The following is a 17102-nucleotide window of genomic DNA, read 5'->3' on the forward strand; positions in this document are numbered from 1 at the left end:
CCAGGCCTTGATCTGTGGAGGACTGGGCAGGAAATGCCTTTAGTGATGAGAAGGAATCAGTTGAGGAGGGGAGAAGGGCTAGAAGAGTGGAGTTCTAGATACACTGGGTGGCAGTTTGAGGGCCAGAAGTCCAAGTGAAAAGGGTCAGTCAGCCAGTTAATATAGAAATGTCAACTCAGGTGAGGTCTAGGTTGGAAGTTTGTGTAGCAGGGGCCACCTCTATATTGGACACAGCTAGGACTTAGGTGCCCATCCTAGTTACTTCCCTACCCTCCACCCATCTAATGAGGTATTCTCATTTGAGGGGGAGCAATACAAAGCCAGTCAGCCTTCAGGGGATGTACTTGGCAGAAGTAGTCTTGAGGGCAGCAGACCTCTTCAGCTCTCCCTCAGTTGTCTTTGTCCATCTGGACATGGTGGAGAAGGTGGGTGGCCCAAGACAGGGATGTGTAGATTCAATGAGAATGTCCAGAAGACCCCCATCCATGTGCGTCAGGGCCTGGGACAAGAGCACTGATTGGTGGCTTCCCTGTTGCCACCGTAGCAGCTTGTAGTGCACTTAATTCTTTAACTCTTGCTCTAAACCTTTGCCGTCCCAAGTGGAGGAGCTGTGGTCTAGGAGGGGAAGGGCCTTGGCCAAGCTCCCAGCTTGGTGCATCGGACATCTCCTTCCCAGTCACGGACCAGAGGAGGAAGGGCATGGAAGACCATTCCACCTCCACCTGCTTCAGACTGTGAAGGGACGACAGAAAGGAGAATAAAGTAAGCATGGGACCTGCACCCTGACACCTTCCTGCCTGCAGGATGGAAACCGGTTTCCACCCTGGACCAGGAGATGGTGCTGTTTTCTCGCAGGTTACTGCAGAAAACTGACTCACTTTTTGTTTTTGGGGGGATGTTGGGAGTGGGGAGAGGGAAGGGTTATGGGTTGTGGGACCCTATCTCTTGGGAAGCTTTGGTTTTAGTTACTTCTTTCTGAAGTTCACTCCAGATCTTGGAGTTACTTCTTTCCACCATGGGCTTCCAACGCCTTACCAGAGCAGTGCCTAGGAAGGACACCCCCCCGCCCCCCCAACTCCCACCCTAGCAAACAGATCACTGGATCTCTTCCAGGTCTTGGAAACTTGTGAAATTCTTTTTCTTTTAATTATTTTACTTTATTTTTAGACAGAAGAGAAGGGAAGGGTAAAGAGAGGGAGAGAAACATAGAAGTGGGAGAGAAACATCCATTGGTTGCCTCTCAACACCCGCCCCAACTGGGGATCAAACCTGCAACCTAGGCATGTGCCCTGATCAGGAATCGAACCAACAACCTTTTGCTTTGCAGGACAACACCCAACCAGCTGAGCCACACTGGTCAGGGCGAAACTTGTGAAATTATGATGAAAAGATATGTCCATTCTCTCAAGTGCATACAACTGGTCCCATTAAATAATTTTGAATATCCTTTAAAGGGGTTTATGGCCCCCAGGGAAGGACTCCCTTGAGCAAGTTCAATTTCATTTCTGGAAGAGGACCCTGAGGTCCAGAGAGGCTAATGACTCTCCAGTATCACAGTGTTTCATGAACACATAAACACGAGCACCCGCCTTTGACTCCTCTGGACGTGGGCAGGTTTGACTCAGGGTGGGCTGCAGCAGAGGTACCGCGCACAGAAGCTGCTGAAAAACCATGAGCTGCAGAAGGGGTACAGGGTCCCTGGCCTCCATCCCTGTGCTCTCTGTGATGCTGAGAGGGACCACCTAGGCTGGTTCCCTGCAAGCACCAGGAGGGCTAAGGCTGTGACTCCCCTATCCCCCACCTATGGTATCCATCTCCCTGCCCTTTTAGGCCTCCTTATCTGGTTCCCAGACCTCCCCTTTTTGCATCTGTCCTAAGTCTAGGTAACCTTTATCCCCACACAGTTAAACTCAGGCTGAGGTGGGAGGATGGAGGGCACATGTGAGTCAGACAACAGTGCCAAATGCTGGGTTGGCACCACCAGCAGATTCCTGGGCATCCTCTACCCCAGGCCAATGGTGTTGCTGGTCTAGCCACCCCCTGAGTGGGCACAGAGGATGGCAGAGGCTATATTGGGGGCACCAGCTGTTCCCAGCTCTCAGGCTCTGAGCATGCTGTCAGCGGTTCAGCCACCCGAAAAAGCTGTTGTGCTCAGCAGTGCAGCAAATGGGCTGGGAAGGAGGCGGGTTCCAGGCCAGTTGCTGGTTGGTGGCAGATGCAAGTGGGGTGTGCGGAAGACTTCGCTCAAAGGCTCTCACTGTCTCTATTGTGGTGGGACCTCTGGAGCCCCTGGCCCAGCATCTCAGAATGTCTCTGTTCCCACCTTGCTGGTTTAAGGCACTGAAAGACACAGGGTTCAGTGGGAGAAGAGCTGATCTGCCAAGAGATCTATCTGAGCCTGGCTTGACCACTATTTTGCTGGGTGACATTTGGCAAGTTACTTGTGCATCTGGGTCTCAGTTTCCCCATGTATAAAAGGGGCAAGGTTGGACAGGATAATCTCTATGACCTTGAGTAAGTCACCTAATATCTCTGGGCCTCACTTGCCTCACTGAGTCATTGAAAAGATTAAGTAAAATTAAGTTCCTACACTGGCTGGTGTGGCTCAGTGGACTGAGTGTCGGCCTGCAAACAGAAAGGTCGCTGGTTTGATGCCCAGTCAGGGCATATGCCTGGGTTGCTGTCCAGAACCCCGGTTCAGGGAGTGCAAGAGGGAACGATCCATGTATCTCACACATGTGTTTCTCTCTCGCTCCTTCTCCTTCCCTTCCCTCTCTCTAAAAATAAATAAATAAAATCTTAACAACAAAAATTAAATTCCTGTCTTGGTTCCTGGGACACAGCAGGTGCTCATTTATGTGAGTCTCCCTCTTTCTAAGCTTTTGGGCCAGATCTGTGACCCCTTTTTTCACTCCGACCATCAGGGGTTCTTGGAAGGGGAGGTCATCCTCCTTCTCCTTCTCCCTCACCAGCTCTAAGGCCTTCATTGGGTGAAGGTGCCCAAAGAAAGCTCAGGGCCTGGTCCCACCTGGCCTACTTTGCTTTGATAGTGAGGAGGCTGGAAAGCAGAAGCGGGTGAGTGCCTATCGGGAGGAGCAGGTCCCCACCCACTGCATTAACGCAGCCCCGCGTTGTTCTGGCATCGCCACAGCCCGCCTCTTGCTGTCTCCCGGCTCCCCTCTGCCTATAAATAGCACGGGACGTGCTCCCAGTGACGCTGACGCCGGCTAGGCTGGAGGAGGAGGAAGAAGGCAGTTCCGCCCTGAGCAGGTGGGCGGCGAGCACCGCTGCGGGAGGGGCGCCGTTTGCGGCCCGCTTCGTGCCTGGCTCGCGATGACCGGCAGATTGAGTCATCTCAGGGCCCCCCTGTCCGCGGCTGTCCCCGCCGCCAACGGTTGTGCCTCGTGGCTGGCAGGTTGCGGAGGCGACGTTGATCTGGGGTGGGTATTGAGCCCCCCGCGCCCTGGACCCGGCTGGTCTCTGAGGGCACCGCTGCGTGGGCAGGAGCCGTCTTAGTGAGCAGTGTGTGTGTGTGCCCACCCCCTGCGCAACTCAGGTTCGCCTGGTCCCAGGAAGTGGCCGCAGCCCCACCCTGTCTTCCTCCAGAGTCTCACACACCCTGGTTCCTCCTTTCCTCGGGTCCTTTCGACGTTCTTCTCCCCTTTTTCTCCCCAGCCCCTTCTCTCAAACACCTCCCAACCCTGGCTGCTGTGGCTCAGTGGATTGAGCCCCGGCCTGTGAACCAAAGGGTCGCCAGTAAGAACACATGCCTGGGTTGCGGGCCAGGTCTCCAACTGGGGGCACCCGAGAGGCAACCACACATTGATGTTTGTCTCCCTCTCTTTCTCCCTTCCCTTCTCTCTAAAAATAAATAAATGAAATCTTTAACAAACAAACAAAAACCTCCCAGGTCCCATCTCACGCTGCTTTGAATGAAAGGGAGAAGGCTTGGTGGCCCCTTCAATGTCCGCAGCAACACCTCATCTCAGAGCCCAACAAATTCTTCCACCTCCAGGCCTGTCCCTTCTCAGTACCCGCAGCCCCCGCCCCACTTCTTCCCCCCTTTTTTTCTCCGTTCCCAAGCAAATAACACAGAGCACACAGGATGGGACAAGAAACATTTAATTAGGAGTCTGGGGGCTCAGCAGTGCCCCAGCAGACCCATCATGCAGCCTTATGTACAGTGGGCATTGGGCCGCCCCTGGGATATTGCTGAGGGGCCCTCATGGCAGCAAACAGGGCAGTGTGGCTTGAGTCTCCCTCTGCAGGAGTAGGGTGGGGGGAGAAGGAGAATGGGGCAGGGCCCAGTGGGTAAGACGATGTTTCTCCCACTGCATGGGAGAACATGACTGTGCCCAGGATGGGGGGGTGGCATCAGCTGGCACAGTCAAGGGCACAAGAGGAGGCTCTGAGCTGGGGGGAAGAGGGAGGTTGGCACCAGAGAAAAGCAACCTGCAAGGGAAGGGTTCTCTTTGTGTGTGCTCACCCCACCCCCAGGGTGCCTACTCCCTTCCTTTCCTGGTGATCCACCTTCCTTGTCTCCTATTTCCTCTTCCTGTCAGGGCTCTCTGTCCAGGACAAGGGAGCAAATACAGCCAGAAAAGGGGCTCCGGCAACAGCAGCCTTGTCACCTGCAGAGTTCTGAGAGGGGGGTGAGGAAGGGCCATTTGGAAGTCAGCCCTGAGGGTAGGGTTCCTGGGGCCACCTGTGAAGGCTCCCCTGGCTGAGTGGTCCTGCTGTTGGGGGCTTTTAGAGTCCTGACAGTGAAATGGAGGTCATTTGGACCACGCACGGGTCAGTTTTTTGTTTTCAGTTGGATATCTGTGTTCAGGTTGCTCTTGGGTATCCTTTTCCAGTGGGCAAGGGTAGGGTGAGGCTGCTCTGTGGTGACTGGCCTATTCAAGGGGACAGTCTCTGATTTGCCACACACCCTCCCCAGACCTGAGCCCTCCCCTCCTCTGTCTGCCCAGGTTTCAAGTAATGGGAGAGATTCCTGCAGAACTTTCCTGAGAATCGATGGAGTGACAAAGGCAGTGAGACCAGAAGGTGGACTCGGAACCCTCGCATAGCCCTGAATCCCCTCCCCACCCAGGGCAGAGGGCTGAGAGGCAGGGAAGGCACCTTCCTAAGGCCCCAATTCCAAAGGGGCAGCATGGTCACACACACGTAGGCCCAAGCGGAGGCTCTGTGGGGAGGGGGAGGTGTCCGTCATGCAAAGCTGCTGTGGGCACAGGAGGGCTTTCTGGAAGAAGCAGCAGGGAAGATCCCCCAAGAATGCCCCTCAGGGCTGGACTCAGTACTGTAACTGGACTGGGGGTGCTGCGCACTGGTCAGGCCTGCCTGAAGCTTCCCCATACCTCCCACTTTTTCCTCCTCCCCCACCCCCAAGTCCCAGAGGAGCATGTCTCTCAGGACATCCCGGGACCCAAGAAACTAAACCTTCCTCAGTGCAAAGGTTCCCCAGCTACGGTGAGTGACCTCTAGGAGAGAGGCAGAGGGAGTAAAGATGTAGGCAGATGCCTGCTCCCCTTCCGGGACGAGAAGCAAGGGCCAGGCATGGGCAAGGGTGGCATCTGGGTTCTCTTGGCTCCTCTCAGATCTCGGTCAGGGCGTCGGCTGGCACCAGGCCCCGCTTCTTGCCGCTGCTGACGCGGATGAAACCGTCAGCATCCTTGCTCCTGCCCACGCCCACACAGATCTGAGCCAGAGAGACATGGAGCTGAGGCCTGGCACTGCCTGCAGCCCTGGCCCCGAGTCCTGCTATGGCTCCCAGGGGGCCCACTCCAGGGAATGATGAAACCAGCATCAGATGTGATTGGAGACCTCAGCTGGGGTGATGGGAGCAGATCCCTTGAGGGCACAGGGTGCAGCAGCACGACCAGGACATCAGCAGACACAGAGCAGCACTTTGGGGCTGATCTTTGCGATCAGCTGGTCTAATGTGGCCCTACTCCCATATCGCAGAGGGAAAAGAACTTGTCCAAGGTTACTTAACAAGCCAGAGGCACAGCCAGCTTTCAAACCCAAGCCTGCAGACTCCTAACCCAGTGCTCCTCTTCTCCCTCAAGCTGTCTAATGCAATTCGGCCCTCTGTCCATGGCTACCAATCCCAAACCCCAGCAGCTGCACGCTGCATGGCCCGGGCACTCACCTGGTTCTCCTTGAGGCTCATGTAGCCCTGTTCCTTATTCCCGGAGAAGGGTTGGCAGCAGCGCCAAACATTCTCGCCTGGCCTCACCCGCTGCACAAAATTGGCTGGAAAGAAGCCAACCCGGTCGCCAATCTTGCCCTGGGGATGAGGCTGGCATGAGCACCAGTGCCAACCCCCACTGCTTTCTCTAGACCCAGTGCCCACTTAGAGCCAATGCTAGGTCCTAAGCTCTCTGTACTCAAGCCCCCAGTCAGGTGGCTTCTGTGCTGGGAAAGGCATCAGATGGACAGAGGGACAGGGCTGAGGCAGTGGGGGTCAAAGCAAGAGCAAGGTCCTAGGCTTGGCTAGGGCCAGTGGCTGGAAGAGAGGTGGTCTTGGGGGCCTGAAGAGAAGGTGGGGGCAGTGCCCACTGAGGGCAGAGGTTGGTAAAATGCCTACCCGGGTCCCTCTGCTTCCCACCCTGCCATGTCACCTTCCACCAGTCCTCGTTAGAGTCATCCACCAGCATGATCCGATCTCCAGGCCTGGGAGGAGAGAGCCAGGGCAGCATAGGGGGCAGGATGGGCTTGCCGTCTCGGCATCCCAACAGTCCCAGGCCCCCAGATATCCTGCATGCCCGCCTCAGCTGAAGGAGGATTCTTGATGTCCTCAGAAAGATGACACCCTGTGACTGCAGGGACAGGAGACATTCCCCAGAACAGAGCTGGGGCAGGGGGCAGGAGCCATGCCATCAGCACCAAATCCATCTTGGACTCTGGGCAGCTCTGCTTCTCTCTGGGCTCAGCAGCCTCAAGGATGCCCGGAGAAGGGTCCCGAAGGGCCCCTTTATGCTCATGTTCCCAGGTCTCGAAGTGTAGAACCCTGAGGCAGTAGTCAGGGGGCGCCAGGTGGGGCTGGGCATGAAGAAGACTTACTGTAGAGCCAGGTCGTTGTTCTCCTGGGGCAAAAACTTGTAGAGCGCAACATAGGAGTACATGGGCCCCACATCCTTCCTCAGGGGTGGTTTGGGGGGCTGTGGAAGACCTCTGGGTTAGCGACAGGAGGGTGACACCCTCCTCACTCCACCTACTTGCCCTGACCCTGCTACCTCGGAGTTAGGAGGTGGGACACAATGCTCCTGGTCAAGGATAGGGAGAGGTCAGCCTCACACACCTGCTGCTCTCACACACCCCGGGGGGGGGGGGTGGCGGGGGGCTTGGCCAAGATGGAGGAGGGAGATGCTCTGATGCCTGCTGCACACTGAAACTGCCCACCCTTGGGGGAACAGGAGTGGGCTCAATAGTCATTGGGTCAGCCATGGAAGGTGTAACACCCCATGCCTCCTGTGCCCATTCACTCTAGCATTGGCTGTCCCTGTAGACTGAGGATTAATGATGGAGCAGTAATGCTCCCATTCACCCTGCTCTCCCCCACCTGTGGGTCAGTGACAAGGATAAGTGATATCCCTTTCCCACCTGGCCTGCTGGGGCTCGGTACCAGCATCACCTCACCTGCTGTCCAGGGCTCTTCTCCTCTGGTCCTGACCCTTCGCTGTCCACAGGGGCTGTGACTATTGCAGACACCAGGGTGGGGCCAGGGTGTGAGGGAGCAGGAAGCAACCACACCGGGTTCCCTTCCTGCCCCTGGTCCCTACTGCCACTCACCACCGTCACCAGGGCCCTCCTCAGAGCTGCGGATGCTGCCTTCTCCGTCCTCAGTGAGTTCATCCCGCTCACTCTGGGGACAGAGAGAGAGGGGAGGGTTCAGCCCCTAGACCTTCCTTCTCAAAAACCCCTGCTCCCAAGTTTCCCCATTGGTGCCCACCATACCAAGCTCCGTGTGGGGGACTCAGAGGTGCTGCTAAAGCTGGATCGGTTCATCAGTGCCAAGGAGGTGCCATAGCGTAGCGTCTCATAGACGGGGTCCACCTTCCCGCTGGCTCCTGCTGAGGATCCACCCTCAAGGCCAGGCACCCAGCTGCCAGCCTCGCTCAGCCCTGAAGCCCTATATCTCAGCCCTGGCTGCACCCCTCCCCACTCCAGCTCAGCATGAGCAAGGTTGAACTGTCTCCCCTCACCTGCCCCACAGGGAGAGTTCCACGTCCTCCAATGGAACCCATGCAGAAACCCGGGGCATCCTGGGCTCCTCCCTCTCCTCAGTGCCTACATCACTCCGTCACTTAGTCCTACCTCTCAAATGTTTCTAGAATCTACACACTTCTCTCCACCTCCACTGCTATCCGTCTTGTCCAAGCTACCACTCTCTCTAAGCAATCATCAGGATCTCCCAACTATTCTCCCTGCTTCCACTTCAGGCCCTCCAATCCACACAGAAGCCAGATGCTGTTATAAAAACACAAAAATTGTCCTTAGAATAAAGTCCAAAGAACAATCCTAAAATGGACCCCAAGGCCCTGCACCCAGGGTCCTGTCACACCTTCTCACTTCTACTCCCTCTGTCTCAGTCCCTTCCTGCCTCAGTGCACACCCTCTGCCCATGCCAGTCTTCCCCAGATCTTCATGCACCAACACCCCCTCCTTTACACCTCCAGGATGCCTTCCTGGTCTCTGTGGTTGAGGATGGTGCCTGCTTTATCTTGTCTTTATTTCCCTCTCCTTGTTTTAGACATTTATCTGAATGGTATTAATTGATGATTGGTGTAATTATCCATTTCATGTCTAGCTTCCTTACAGACCATGAACTTCACCTTCTTCAGTGCTGTGTCCCTGTGTCCAACATGGTAACTGGTACTTAGTAGGTGCTCAATAAAGTTTTTGTTGATGAACAAACAAATAACTAAACCCTACATTCAGGACAGAAAGCATCAGAGAAGGGAAGTGGTAGCAGTGCCAAGAACTGGCAGTGCCAGTGTGACTCAGGTGCCCATCTGAAGAATGGATGGGTTTCTCATCACACCACAGTAGGATCAGGAACAGCAGAGGGATACTCACCAGTGGGTGGGGACTCTCTGCTTGCGGCACAGGCTGGTGGCGGCTCATGCACCAGGAGAGGGGAGCTGAAGTTGCGACGGAAGGAGGAGGACTATGGCAAGAGGGACCAGAGAAAGGGCATGAGGATGTCACAGCCCACAGAGCACTTGGCCTGCCCCAGGCCCAAGGACCACCCCACAAGAGGAACCAGCCCTCGTAGCTCCATAGGCCATTCCTGGGAACTCTCAGCCAGCTGTCTCCACATGGTCCCCACTCACCGTCTTGATTGGGCATTGCTGATGGGAGATCTCCTCAGAGCACCATAGGTGGACACTGACTTTGCATGTCTTACACCGCAAGCCCTGCTTGGAGTTTCCTGGGAAGAATTAGAGTTCGGAAAGAGAGGCTGGTCAAGAGAGGACATATCCGTTGGCAAAGAGCAAAGGAGGCAGGTTAGGGAGTGGGGAGAGAGTGGGGGTGGGGGGTGGGGGTGGGCATCCTCAGGCCAGTCTCCGGGACTAGCACCTACCCCTGGAGCAGTCAGGGTGTGAATTGGCACTGAAGCCTGAGTTGTTAGTGAACACAGCAACACTGGACAACCACCTGCCCCCAACAGGGCTCATTTTTCTGCCCAGGATGAGGGGCATAGTTAAGACTTAGAGGCTTGAATATCAGGAAGTTCCAGAGGCCCACTCTCCTCACCCACCCTGGCCCAGCACCTTGCCCACCTCAGGCACCTACCCACAATTAGCTGGTGGCACAACTCACAGGGGCTGGCTCGCTTGAAGACATGTTCCTGGAAGCTGTGCAGCCTCACTGGTTTGAGTGGTGCCAGGGGGCGTGGGACTGGGCAGGGGGAGGGTGCCGGGGTAGGCAGGCCCCCCCTATCTGTGGATACCAGCGGTGGGGAGGGAATGGGCAGTGGGGTTGGGGGCGTCAGCAGCACCTCCGTGGGGCACTTGAGCTCAGAGCCCGAGCGAAGGAAGAAGTTCTCCACACTCTTACTTCGGAAGATGGTCTTGAGAGAAAGTGAGCGCTTGAACCGCTGGAGCTGAGAGAGGAAGAGGGCCTGTGAGTGGAAGGCTGAGAGGGGGCTGGCTCCCCTCCAGGATGTCTCTGTTGGTCAGCAGCAGCCTGAAGGCTGAGGGCCAGAGGTGAGATGCAGTCCTAAGAGAGAGGCTGCCAAGTTCCAGAGGGTGGGCCACAATCCCAGATGCATCCAGTAACCTCCACGAGCAAAGGAGTCCTGGCTGAGCAGGCACAATTAGGAGGAGTGGGGACTGTGGCAAACTGCACAGCCAGGGACAGCTGCTGGTCTCCTAGCTAACTGAGCTTAGTCCGCATGGCCAGCCCACTACTGTCAGCTTTTCCAATTTTTCTAAAGAAATCGAGACTTTTATGTGAAATGGAATAGAAACAAATTTAAGAGGTTTCATTTCCTTTTCTTTCTGCAGAAATGGCAGTATGCTATTTTTCTTGTACCTTGCTTTTTTCACTTAATAGTAAATCTTGGAAATCATTCCATACCAATACATAAAGAGTTTCATCATTCTTTTTTATGGCTACACATGGTTTCATTGTGTAGGTACACTGTTTACTCAAGTTAAAAAAAAAACAACAAAACATTTTGGGCCCTGATTGGCGTGGCTCAGCCGGTTGAGCATCGTCCCACAAACCGAAAGGTCGCTGGTTCAACTCCCAGTCAGGGCACATGCCTGGGCTCCAGGTTTGGTCCCTGGTTGGGGTGCATACAAGAGGTTTCTCTCCCTCTTTATCTGCCTCCCTTCCTCTCTCTATCCAGACAAATAAAGCAAAATATTTTGGAAGCCACGTTCCCAGGTTTCCACCTGTATTCTTGAACGGGTGGGAGTGGGGCGGCAGTCATCCCAAACCCTCATCCTCAGGGGTTAGTTTCCCTCTAAATCACCTCTCCAGACCTTCCGCTGTAATCACTTCATCACCTGCACAGCCCTGCCTTAGTTCAGAGCCCAGCACCCCAGTCTGATTCAGGACCACAACCCCTTGCCTCCACCTGCTCTCCATACAGCTGCCAGGGAGGTGATCCCTGACCCTGCTACAAACGTCTCATGCCCCCTCAGGACCCAGCCAAGGCCCTTGCCCCAGGCATGAGACTTTGCAGCTTGGCCAAACTTGCCTTCCACCTGCAGCCCAGACACGAGGACTTCAGCTTATCTGGGTGCAAGCCTGTAAGCTATTGACTTATTTGTCCTCTTCTCTGCCTTATCCAGTTAATACCCTCTTTATCCTTCAGGATTTTCAGTGACTCCTCCTCTTCTGGGAAGCTGTCTCTTCTGCAGGTACTCCATTTAGTGGAACCCACTCCCACTCCCACCTCTGGGGCCTGTGGACATCCAGTACTGACTTCCGTTATAGTTCCAATCAGGTTTATGTTATCATTCATTCTCACTTTCTCAAGAGACCGTGAGCTTAGAGCAGGGGCAGATGCTTCAAATCCCGGCAACACATAGTAGAGGCAACACATAGTAGGTGCTTGGTCACCATTTGTTGAATAAATTATGAGCAAGTGGCTGAGATACTAAATGCAGCCCATGTTTTGGAGTGCAGGGTGGATTCTACAGTGAAGCCAGGGTTATTTCCACTGCTCACCCAAACATACCATTCTGGATTCTGCCCAGAGTGAGGCCTGGAAACTTCTCTATGCAGATCTTTGCCCTACTCCCCTCCTGTTGAGATCCCCCTTACCCCTGCCCACTCCTTTCCACCAGCGATAGAAAAAGGGTGGCAGAGGCCTGGCTTCAGAGAGAGATACTTGGCCAGGGTTCCCAGCTGGCACAATGGGCAGCCTGTGTGCCATGGCTGCCAGTCTGGCAACCCTGCCAAGAGGATGGAAGTGGTGGCCCCTCCAGCCCCAGGGAGGTCAGCAGGCAGCAAGACAGAGTGGGGAGCAGAGAGGGAAATGTTTGGGCACAAGGCAGGCCCAGTGTGCCAGCTGGAAAGCCAGAGCCTTGGGGTGTCTGGCACACTGGGCTGCCCAGCTCCTTCCAAATGCAGCTTCCTGAACAGCACTGTGAGCTTCTTTGTGTGTCTATGAGAGTCAGGGCCCCAGGCCCCAGATGCCTGCACGTTGGGGCAGAGGTGGAGGGCCAGAGGGACAATTAATTAGAACATAAATGTGTTCTTGGGCCAAATATGGCTCTGGGGGCTCTCACATGCCCAGAGAGGCAGGTGAACCACTACTGCCCAGGGGCTGTGGATATAGGGTACATGAGGTCTCTGGGAGGATGAGCTGGGGGTGGGGGGGAAAGTAAACCTGCTATCTAAAGGAAGTCACTTCACTTCCTCTCTCTGAGCCTCAGTTTTCCCACATCCAAGAGGAAGGAGGCAGGACTACATACTCTCTAAACAATGCAAGGTTCTGGGTCCAAAAAGCAAAAACATAAACTTATAATGAGGTGCTATCATTGTCAGTGGACCAGAAGTGAGCTGGCATTTTATACGCAGCCTGGCACTACCGTCTGAGGTGGTGACAATTATCCCACCTTTCAGAGGAGGAACTGAGGCTCATTGGGGTTGTCACTTTCTCAACATGAGTCCTAAGTTGGTAAGTAGCAGAGCCAGGACTTGAACCAGTGGCTTTAGCTGTTGAACCTACATGATTAGGAGCATCCTGCTGCTCTGTGCCCTCACCTCTGCCTCTCAGTTGCTTTATAGGCTTGTCTACTAGATCAATAATGAAATTTAGGGTTAGAAGGGACTTGAAAACTGGCTATCTAGAGCAGTCCCTACACTATGACCCAGCATGTCCCCTCAGAATGGTTGACTGTTGACTGCCTCTGTGATGGGAAGTATACCCTCTCTTGAGACAGACATTCCATCTTTGGGCAGCTTCAATCACTGGAAAGTGCTTCCCTATATAGAGCTGAACCCTGTCTCCTGCAATTTTTGCCCATCACCTTCTGTTCCACCCTTGGCTCCAGAAAGGGCTACTCCCTCTTACACATCAGTCCTTCAAATATTTTAAGATATCCATCATGTTCCCCCTTCCAAAGACATTATTTTCATGGTAACCCTCAGAAGATTACTGTAATACTCCCTAATCTCTAGCCTGTGCCCTTTCCTGGTCACACTGCCACAAGCAACCTCTGCAGGGTTCCAGAGGTCTCTGGAACCAAATGTTCTCTAGCACCAGGGCAGCCCCATCTCTGTCTGAGATCCCCTGGCTCAGCTGTGGGTCCTGTCTACCACCTGGGGTAGCTGGCATGTTAAGGGCTGCGGCCGGAGGGCAGGAAGGGGACACCCCTTGCCAAATGGCTTGCTTGATGCCTGCCCACTCCAGAGACATCTGGCTTGGCTAGGCAAAACTCATTTTGGCTCAGTCTGGCCAGGTGTTCCCGTTCCTGGGACATCTAGTTCCCAGAGATGATCTTTCCTCATCTCCCCACCAGCTATCTCTTTGGTGTGCCTACTGTCCTAGGACCCATTCCCTGGCATGGGGAGAAGTTGCCATGTACCCTGGAGAGCTGTACTACCTGGAGCCTATTCCATTCCAATGTACCAGGAGCTTGTATAGCTTGGAGCCTGAACCACTGGGCCTATTTTTCTGAATTCCCTCCCAGAGTCAGTGTCTGGCTTGCCTGTCTCCTTCCCACTTCCCCACATCCTAGATGGTTCCTTCTTTCCTCAATTCTCCACACTGCCTCCTCCCTTCCTGCCAATGCTGTAAAGGGCACTAAGCAGGGGGCAGTGGGTGGTGGCAGACTTGGCTCAAGTTGACTCAGATGGCAGAGCTGGCATGGCAGGATCTTCCCAAGGATGGCAATCAAAGGAGGTGATGGCAAGCCCTATGTGGTAGTATGCAATGGGGACCCAGAAAAGGTGATACCGACACTAGAAAGATCATTGGGTAGCTCGGGTGCAGGAGTGAAACCCAACCTTAGGGTGGACAGAAGGCTGGATTTGCGTTGGCAAGAAATGCCCCGGGGGCCCCAAACACTGACATATAAGCCTGGGACATTGGCTTCATTGCCTGATAGGCACCAGCCCCCTCTGCTGTATCTGCCTCAGACTGAGCTGGGTGGACAATAAGCAACCTCCTTCCTTTCCTCTGCCCCCCTTCTATAGTCTGGAGACAGAAGTTTCTTTGAGACTGGTTCAGGAGGGGGTGGAATGAGGCCAGCAAAGGTCCTGATTTATTCTCTCTCTACCCATCTCTGCCCCCCGCCCCCTACTGTGTTATTACTGAGTCCTTCACAGAGGAGAGGTATAGGAGAGGGGAGTTAATGTGCAGGGCTCCAACTGGCCTGGCACAGAGGGGCCAGGTCAGGTGTGCACTCCCCCTCCTCCTCTGCTCCTGGGATATCCATGGCTCAGACCAGGGTGGGGGGTGGGGGAGTGGTGGTGATGGCATTACAGGGTCCTTAGGCTGGGAGGAGGGCCGTTACAAACCTGCCAGGCCCAGACCTCCCTGTCCCCAAAAAGCTGAGCTTGCAGCTTGCTGAGTGCTGAGGCAGCACTGCCTAGGGCTCCTTCCTGCTTCCACTCCTGCATGCTTGTGGAGAGCCCTTAAGGAAGGGGCAGGGCTGTCAGGCCTTGGCGTGGGAAGCAGTGCAGGGCCTGGGAAGCCTCTAAGGCCCTGCAAGCAAGGAGGGGGATTGTGTATGTCTGTCCAGAGTGACTGGAGGCAACTGAGGTCAGGGGCCTTGGAAATCAAGATGGGTTCAGCTTCTGGGACTCTCTGCTTGAAAGAAGCTATCACAAATATTCCAAGCAATATCCTGCCACCCCAACACTTCTTTCCTTTTCCAGTAGACACTTGACTGTCTGAGGGAACATTAACTCTGTGGTCTGAGAGTCCACAGAGGGGGCAGGAGAAGGTCAAGTGTATATCTGAAGACTTGGCCATGGAGACCCGCTGGGTCCCTCTGGTTTGGGGATGAAAAGCTTCCTGGGCTGCCTCAGCCAGACTCCACCCTGGCCCTGTTCATCTGCTCCTGGTCACTCCCCTGATGACATTGACCTTGAATTAACCTTATATCCTGGAGGGATGGACAAGACAGAATTGGGAGGAAGATGGGCATTGGAGAGAACTATAGATAAGTTAGGGATACCAGGGAGAGCCAAAGACCCCATCCATTTCTGGTTCTCGCTGCCACCCTCCTCATGGATAACAGGAGTAGGGTGGAAACAAAATACCAGGTGGAAGGGAGAGGGAGGGGGTCTTGGCCTGAAGTCTGGGGAGGGGGCAGGGAACACCCTTGACAGCCCTTCTTCTCTCCACATCCCCTTCTTCTCTCCACATCCCCAGGCCGGCTCAGGTTGCTTCCCGCAGAACTTCTTGCGGGTCAGTTGTGAGCACCTAGAACTTGGGGAGGGAGCAAATAGATTGGGGGGGGGGGCACAGAACTTGAGAGGCATTCTCTCCCTCATCCCCTTCAACTCCAGGAGTCTGGGCTCTGCCAGACTTCCCTGGGGAATAATTTATTCATTGTGACTCCCGCAGGAGTAACAATCATACATAATTAGGGTTAATTATGACATTCATTAATTACGATGACTCCTCTTTTTGCTTTTACCCTCCCCATCCCACCCCACTCCCGTCCCGCTCCCGGGGTGGGGGTGGGGCTGCCTGTCTTTCTGGTCTGGAGCCGCAACAACAGTCCCTCCGTCCCCGCCCGCGGTGGCCTGCGCTGCCGCAGCCCCCAGCGTGGACTCGGAACCTGCGCACCCCTGGGCCGCGGCCTCACGTCCCCCGAGCCTAACCCGGTTGGGAGGGGGGAATGCAGGACTGCGGCGGGTCAGAGACAGACATCCAAAGAGAGATAAACACATGGAGACGCCGAGAGAACCCGGGAGAGACGCACGCAGAGAGATACCAAGACAGAGACAAAAACAGGTTGTAGAGACATTTTCAGAGAGACACAGGCAGAGAGGCTGAGCTACACCCAGAGACCTGGCGGACGCCAGAGGGGTGCGCCTCGCACGTACACCGGGCGCGTACACCGGCCCACACCAGCTGCACAGGGGCACACACTACCTCCGCCTTCGCTGCGCCGATTCCCTCCAACAAAGCCGAGTTACAACCTCCCTGGAGGGTCGCGGTAGTGCGTCCGCTCATCACGCGCGCAAGGGCGTGTCGTGCTTGTGTGATGGGGGCTCCTTGTGGCCCGTCGTCGCGAACCCACTCCCACCGAGTCGCAGCGCGGAGCCTTAAGAATCACACCCGTCCCGATACTGTGACCCCAGGGCACCCAAGCCCACAGCGGTGGCCGCGTCCGGAGGTGGGCGTCCGGACCGGGGGCGCACCCGACAGGGGTCCAGGCCTCGTGCCTCCCGAGTTACCTTGGTTTCTTGGAGGACAGAGACGGTCCCCGGGGGTGTGTGGGTGGCCGCGTCATCAGGTTCGTTCTCCTTCTCGCCCATTTCGGTCATGTTTGGGGGAGAGGGGAAGAGAAGGTACAGAGACCCAACGGCCGGCCCGCTGGGGACAGGCTGGGGGTGACAGGCGTCTCTCTGGGACCCTGAAGCCCTTCTCCGCAGACTGCTCCCCAGTGAGCCCCAGCAGAAACCCGCCCAGACAAAACAACCCCTCACTCCCGTGCGCGGGCGGAGAAAGTTCCCGGTTTGGCCGGTGAGGGGTAGTAATTACACCGAGCGCCGGGAGCGGGACGACCTGGGGAGTGAGGACCGAGGGTCTGCAGAGGATGCTGCTTGGAGCGGGGGGAGGAGGGAAGTGGGGACGCGGGACTGAGCTGAGGGAGGGAGCAATGGAGCAGTCCGTGTCCGGCCGTCTCTGCCGTCCTCTGCGCCCGCCCCCCATTCTCCTCTCCCTCCCCCGCGGGCCCTAGCCTCACACCCGGCAGCCCCCTCCGCCCAGTCCTCGCCTCCTAACTTTGATTTAGGAGGTCGCCTGGTCCCTCCCCCTTTCCTCCGCGGCTCCCTCGCGCCGCTATGCAAATCAGGTTCTCAGCTATTGGCTTCCGCTGAGGGCGAACAGGGCGGAGCCTGGGGGGGCTCGACAAGATGGGGCGGGGCTTGGAAAGTAAATAAGTGGAGGGGCCCGT

At 55.6% G+C, this 17102-nt stretch overlaps 1 protein-coding gene across 4 annotated transcripts; it reads right to left on the minus strand.

Moving 5' to 3' along the window:
• Window positions 1–4106: 4106 nt before the first annotated feature.
• Window positions 4107–16831, minus strand: STAC2 (SH3 and cysteine rich domain 2). 4 transcript variants are annotated; one of them, XM_090292257.1, is made up of 11 exons: window positions 16381–16831; window positions 9802–10111; window positions 9339–9436; window positions 9082–9172; window positions 7960–8072; window positions 7795–7867; window positions 7642–7700; window positions 7066–7163; window positions 6624–6675; window positions 6152–6289; window positions 4107–5642 (listed from the first exon to the last, which is right to left on the minus strand). In XM_090292257.1, exons 1-11 carry the CDS (start codon window positions 16468–16470, stop codon window positions 5481–5483), a joined length of 1284 nt encoding a protein of 427 aa, XP_090148383.1. In that variant the 5' UTR covers window positions 16471–16831; the 3' UTR covers window positions 4107–5480. The 4 variants fall into 4 exon arrangements, with proteins under 4 accessions (XP_090148383.1, XP_090148382.1, XP_090148386.1 ...); XM_090292256.1 differs by having other exon boundaries at window positions 7960–8075; XM_090292260.1 differs by having other exon boundaries at window positions 5523–5698.
• Between the last annotated feature and the right edge of the window lie 271 nt (window positions 16832–17102).

This window comes from Furipterus horrens, unplaced genomic scaffold (genome assembly GCF_987537825.1).
Source record: "Furipterus horrens unplaced genomic scaffold, mFurHor1.1.pri manual_scaffold_11, whole genome shotgun sequence".
Lineage (NCBI taxonomy): Eukaryota > Metazoa > Chordata > Mammalia > Chiroptera > Furipteridae > Furipterus > Furipterus horrens.

What these genes read in the sequence shown, in the direction of transcription:
- STAC2 (XM_090292256.1), bottom strand. Translation starts at nt 16,470, where the DNA reads ATGACCGAAATGGGCGAGAAGGAGAACGAACCTGATGACGCGGCCACC. An exon ending in GTGCCACCAGCTAATTGTGG is followed by an intron (nt 9,437 to 9,801) that starts GTAGGTGCCTGA and finishes AATTCTTCCCAG; the next exon opens with GAAACTCCAAGCAGGGCTTG. An exon ending in CAGAGAGTCCCCACCCACTG is followed by an intron (nt 8,076 to 9,081) that starts GTGAGTATCCCT and finishes GTGGATCCTCAG; the next exon opens with CAGGAGCCAGCGGGAAGGTG.